Source organism: Perca flavescens, chromosome 16 (genome assembly GCF_004354835.1).
Source record: "Perca flavescens isolate YP-PL-M2 chromosome 16, PFLA_1.0, whole genome shotgun sequence".
Lineage (NCBI taxonomy): Eukaryota > Metazoa > Chordata > Actinopteri > Perciformes > Percidae > Perca > Perca flavescens.
In genome coordinates, this window is record NC_041346.1 from 15,589,506 (window position 1) to 15,596,179 (window position 6,674).

Here is a 6,674-nt window from a genome sequence, read left to right on the forward strand (position 1 = left end):
AAAAAGCGAGGCCAGCAGTTATAGCGGTTTCCACACATTAATGACAAGACGCTGATGCGGAACCGTGTGGTGTAAAATGTGCTTTAAATACGCATCTGTCAACTGAAGGGGCCAGTGAAGTAGCGTATGGAGGAAGGACAGGGTGTCAAACAAAAGCCGGGACTCTATGGACCACCACGGTGGGCCAATAGATCTACAATGAAACCCACCAGCCTGCAGTTTTTTTTTTTTTACTGCAACCAAACGCTACATCAGCTGATTGCTTGGATTGAAAAGCCACAACATATCGGTTTAATTGAAAACCTGCAGGAAATACAGTAGAGGTAGCTTACATGTAACCAACATAAATATGTTGACTGCGGGGCCAGACAAAAATGTGTGCCATGTAACATGCTAACCGTCAGTAGCTGTAAAACATTTGGTCATTTTTGCCACATGATTGACAATTTTCTGTCCTGCTGATTATGGCAACTGTAAGCTATATAGTTCACAATGACAATAGAATTATGTATGCCTACTTCTGAATGAAACAAGGAGGCTGACATTTTACAGTGTTCATTACAGCAATGTGACATGTCATGAAACGCATTGCATTATCAGGGATGATTGCAATAGACACTACAAAGTGCTGTAGTTCACTGCTGCAGGTTAACAGAGGTTACTACCCCAGAGCCCAAATTAATGGGGACACACTTATTTCTCAACTCTTGCAAAATATGTGACGTCACCCATTTTCAAATAGTTGACAGTATCTGCAATAATACCAAAGACTCATCAGATAAAAGTCAGTTTGACAATCAGCATTTATCTTTGGGATCAACTGATACGAACAAACTGTTTAACACTGATCCCATTATATGTGAAATGTAAATGAATGATATGCAATCTAAAGATTAGGATGAGAAAATAGTGATGAGCTTTGACCTACAAATGAGATTAAAGTGCATACACACTTTCACCATTTGCTCTGACAATGTTACGCGAGGAAACAGACAACCATTGAGAGACACACACACACACACACACACACACACACACACACACACACACACACACACACACACACACACACACACACACACACACACACACACACACACACACACACGGCTGTTTGCTGCTAGGAGTCTGAGAAGACACATTATCAGGGGTTCTCAGACAGATAAGGGCACGCCCAGTTATGCTGCTAGTCTGTGTTTTCTGTTCAGTACATATACTAAACACTAAGGCAAGCAGAGCAGCATTGTTTTTTGTTTTTATATATACCCTCTTTTCAGTTAAACGTTTAGACGGCACAGTGGAAACAGACTGTGAATGAATGTGATAGTTGCTTAATATCCTTTTCCCCTTGACTAGAATTTTTTTTAAAGTGTGTGATGATTAACCCTTAAGAGGGATGTTAGCAAACTAATGTGTCACATAATGTGTTATAAGAGTAGTCTATCAAAATAAACTAAATGTATGCATTTAAATCTTTCGCTTAAATTGTTGAAGGAATGAATATCAAAAATTGTACGTGTATTGTAATACCTTCTGACATAGATCATAGCTAAGTATTTCATTCCACAAAGGGGATAATGCAAAGGACATACTGTCTGTGGTGGTCTGAGTGCCTATTTATTACATGTTACTGTTAACGTACAAAGCATATTATACTAGGAGCTAGTACATTTTATTTTACACTTCAAGTTAACGCTCCAGAATTCCCATCTTTTTTGTAAATAACAAACCAAAGTCAGAAAAGTAATTAACATTCTTGCAGCCATCCTGCATACCCTCATCCAAACTCTATTTACACAGGCTCAAATGTCAAAACAACACCATAAGTTAATGGTTTGAGTAGATGGCCTCTTACATATAAGGTCTGCCTGCAGGACCAGCATCATTCTCCTGCTCATTCCCACAGTTGAAATCTGTCTCGGTAAAGAGGTGAACACAAAATCACCAAGAAAATGGGCAGACGTTTGTCTGCCGGTTGAGGTCAACACAGTTGCTCCAGTCACATCTTAAGTCCAAATTCAAACTCTTATCAAAAGGTCCCTTTAAGCCCCTCTCCCCTTGGTCTGAAGAACCAGTCTCACCACTGTAATTTCATACTTTTCTTTCAGTCATCCAGTTCCAGACCAAAATGGCTGTAGAGATCTCGTGTGGTGGTCCCCCTCACAGCAGCTGCAAAACATAGCAAAGTAGGGGTTAGGCCCCTTCAGCAGGTTACAGGGTCAACTCCCTCTAGTCTACTTTTCAAACAATCCTCAAAACACTGAACAGACCGAGATCATCACAGTACCAAACAAATGACTAACTTTCAACACAAGTCTTGTACTTTGTGAAAAGACTGTATCAGTAGCTTTAAAATGCTATTGAAATATAAAACAAACCTCTTATCTTAGCCCATTGTCATTTTAATTGCTAAAATATTTAAAAGTTGCTTTTAAAAACGTTTTATTTCCACACATACTGTAACTAAAAAATTAACCCTGCTTAAGCACCACACATTAGATCTCTGCCTCTTTTACATTATACAGACCAAAGCTATGCTGACTTGTGCCGGGCTGACCAATTGGATTGCACTGTTTTTTATTTACAGTACAGTACAAGCTGTAGCATTTGTTGCTACAGCATGCTAATGTGTTTTACTAGTAGGATCTTATTGTCAGTTAATGCATGGACTTTTTTTGCAATGATGTTGATTCAGTTACTATTTATAAACATTAGAATCTATCAGGAACAGCTGTTTAGCAAAAACTAAGAATTTTAAATCAATTAATCCACTTATCCACAAAAGCAACCTTGAGGTAAATCTAATTTTTATATACTCTTGGATTATATAAATAGCTCAAAACATGAAAATGTGTATATTTTTAAGATTGTATAGGCAAAAAGACATTTCTTGGAAGATATAACAATGACATTAATGGCTGACAGACAGACGGACACTAGGGTAAGAGACAAAGGGACAGTTGTCTTTAGAGGGTACTGCAGGGCATCTCCTCGTGTCTCCTCTCTTACTCTTCAGCCTACCCATCTCCTCCCTCTCAGAATAACAGCATAGAACAGCAACTCAGTGTTTAAGTGTAGACTTTTTCTGAAAGTGTGTGTGTGTTTGAGAGAAAGTTAGAGAGAGAGAGCAGGAAGGGGGGAAGAGGATGATAGCATGTGTTTGTATTTGTGAAAGTGTATGCATGTGCCTGGGTGACAGACAGAGATTGTAATTGTAATTTTGTGTGTGTGTGTGTGTGTGTGTGTGTGTGTGTGTGTGTGTGTGTGTGTGTGTGTGTGTGTGTGAGAAAGACTGCCATTGTGTCAGAGGGGAAACGCCACCTCCATTCACTAAGAGGTCATTATCATCCTGACTGTCCACTGTACAGTACTGACAGATAATTTAAAGAGATAGCAAGCTTTTAACTCACAGTATCAATTTAAATGATAGTTTTTCTACACAGACAAACACAAAAATGGGAAAATAAATGGCATTAGAGCATTTGAGGAATGTATAACTATCTGTGTTATTCCTTTGTACATATTCCACAAAGATCGGTAGACTAAATCGGGATATCCAGATTTTATTTGACACCACGCACACAAGCATGTGCATGTAAAAGTAGGTAAAAAGTCATGTTTGTTATGAAACACACAGACCATAATGTGACTTGGCTGTGATTCACCAAAAAACTGGCTAACAGCGTGAAAGATGTGAACTTCTCTACACTTTATCAACCTCAGGCTGTTGCAGCACATGCACACAAATATATTTTGAAGACTCACTGACACTTGTAGCCTATTTCCTTATACTAGTGTGTGCCCAGACATACATATTTACACAGTATTATGCAGTCACAGATTTATGACAAAAGTTGTAGGGAGAAGGTGAAGTGTCAATAAAACTTTCTGATCTCTCTAGTGATGGGTCTACAGCCTGCAAATGTTGTACTAGCTACTATCCAATCAGTGATTTGAATGAGGTGATTATTAAAACGTAGCACCAAAGGTATTGCTATTTAAACAAAATGTATTTAAATTATAAATTTAAGCTGGATGAGATGGTAACCCAAGTATAACCAAGCTAGCTAAATCAAGAGGCACTTGAACCAATGTCATTTTTTGGTAAAGTGTCAATCTAATGGAATGAAAGTTTTATAGTATAGTAAATACTGTTTGAAGTTCAGACTGTTTTGAGTCAGGCCTCAGGGGGAAACAGAGACACTGCTCTGCTGCCCTCTGGTGGCTGGTTGTACAACAACTTAAATCCCAACCAATCTCAAAATGTTTAGTTTCTATTTTTACAGACATCATTCTAAAGCTATATTTTATTGGGGTTTGTTTTCTTTGGTCAAAAATCAAACCAGAAAAAGACATATAGTATATCTCATCTAGTCTGTTTGGAATTCTCACTGATTTATCATAAATGAGCCAAGAAGTGTAAACATGAGAAAAACAACTCATTCAACTGACAGTTTTGATTAGCTGTCATCTCGCAACACTCTTTTGGTGCTTTGAGCCCGCAAAGAAATAGTTGAAAATGACTCACAAGTCATAATTGCAACTGGACTTCATCTGTCATGGATACAAAAGTAGGCCACTACAATGAGAGGGAGGAGAAGATTCATCCTATAAATGGCTGCTACAATCAGCAGACAAGTTGGGCATTATATGTATACTGTGGGTGGTTCATATTGCGGTCATACTAGACATTTTCCACACCTTAGTTCACTTGAAAGAAAGACCCTTTCCTACAGTCTCATTGTGACTGGGCACCAGAATTAAGATGGCATTGTGCTGATTTGATCAAAAGAACTAAGCTAAAGTAATGAAAGCCCACAGTGGGGTTGAATAAATCAAACCATAAAGGATAAGCACAAAAATGTATTACAAAACACTCCATATGAGTGCATTATTTAGAATTATTGTCCAGAATCTATTTCTAAATTTGTGACTTATTTTACTGCTGGTCAGTTCAGTTTAGGCCTCAACATTCAACTGTGCATACATTTATCTGAAAGTGTAATCCACAATATTCAATTATAAACATAAATTGGATCTTGGTCTTTTGCTATTATGCATCTTTAAATGCTACTAATGTGGATTCAAATGAGAGCATTTCTCTTACCAATACGGCCCAGAAGTGACTGTCCAATGTCTTTAATGTCATTGTATTCATGCAGCATATCAATATGATGCTCCAGCTCCTCTACTCTGCATCCCCTGGAGAAACACACACACACACACACACACACACACACACACACACACACACACACACACACACACACACACACACAACTGAACACACAACACAATAGCAGATATGTGCAAATCCTCATACGCAGGCACACACAAAAATATATTATAAAAAAAGCAAATTAGATTAACAAAACTATGGACACAGCACACATGGAAACACATATGCATCATGGGTATATATCATAGTATTATTAGTGCCAACGCTATTGATTCCCTGCCCCCTAAGACTAAACTGAAGCCACGTCCACATGTACCAAAACGATCTTTTTTTAAATGAATCATTAGCATTACATGTTTAACCTCAACCCATACCATTGAAGTTGGACCTCAAAGACAGAAACACAGGAAGACAAATACACACAGCTGTACTCACTCAGCCTCCAGCTGTGCTATCTCTGTGTCCAGCTGCTCTCCTCTCCTCTTCAGCTCTGCTACCTCCTCTGCAGGGCTAACTTTAGCACTCTCAGTTACTTGAAGCTGTCGGGTGCATACAGAGAACCATGATACTGGATGTACATGTGGCCCTACATAGAAGATTTGTGTGTGTGTGTGTGTGTGTGTGTGTGTGTGTGTGTGTCAGACAGAGAGTGGGTTTACTTACAGGCGATTTGAAGTTGGAGTGTACCCTCTTAAACTTTGAGAATGGAGTTCTAGGGAGAGACGAGAAAAACTATTGTTAAAAAAAAAGTGCGTATCACTTGATGAGAAAAACCTCCCACAGCACTGAGCGATTTTCCAACTTATCACGCACAAACATATGCAACAAACACACCATATGTATTAAGTTAATTGAATTCTAGCCCCTGTAAGATTTAAAGTGCTCACAACAAATCAGCAATGCCTGACAATAATGTTATCCGACGTTAGCAGACGATATAGCTACCAGCTAACTGTTAGATGTTAACGTTAGCTAGCGTTAGGGCTAACTGTGAACAAGTTACCTTTTCAGTGCTCCTTCCTTCAAGTCGCCCCACTCCGGTGTCGAAACTGGACACTGATTTGCACTACAGTGGGTTTCAGTAGCCTGCTCTGTGTTCATACTGCCTTAATGTTATGAACATATGCGTGTTATGGTTGACTTAATGCAGTAGGATCATTGACATATGAGTAGGATCAGCATATCAACAAAAAGGAAGTTCGCAATTCGCGGCCGATGATGAACAGATTCATGCTAAAACCGGATTGGTTCTTGAAACCGAGAGGCGGGACTTTTATACATTTGGTTACCCTAGTAACAACCGTGAGCAAATGGCGGTTGTCACCATAGGTTGTCACCGGTTGTCACCATAGACAGTGGTTGTCTGTCTATGTGGTTGTCACCTGTCACTCTTCTCATGGGATAATTATGGGCTAGTATGGGCGCCTGGGTAGCCTACTAGCTCACCAGCCTCTTAATACATCCATGGTTAGGTACAGACTAGAGGTTTACTCCT

General features: G+C 39.1%; 1 protein-coding gene across 1 annotated transcript; it reads right to left on the minus strand.

Moving 5' to 3' along the window:
* Positions 1-1,592: 1,592 nt before the first annotated feature.
* Positions 1,593-6,433, minus strand: swi5 (SWI5 homologous recombination repair protein). Its single transcript, XM_028602163.1, has 5 exons — positions 6,183-6,433; positions 5,843-5,891; positions 5,615-5,718; positions 5,108-5,202; positions 1,593-2,169 (listed from the first exon to the last, which is right to left on the minus strand). Exons 1-5 carry the CDS (start codon positions 6,278-6,280, stop codon positions 2,105-2,107), a joined length of 411 nt encoding a protein of 136 aa, XP_028457964.1. The 5' UTR covers positions 6,281-6,433; the 3' UTR covers positions 1,593-2,104.
* Positions 6,434-6,674: the final 241 nt, after the last annotated feature.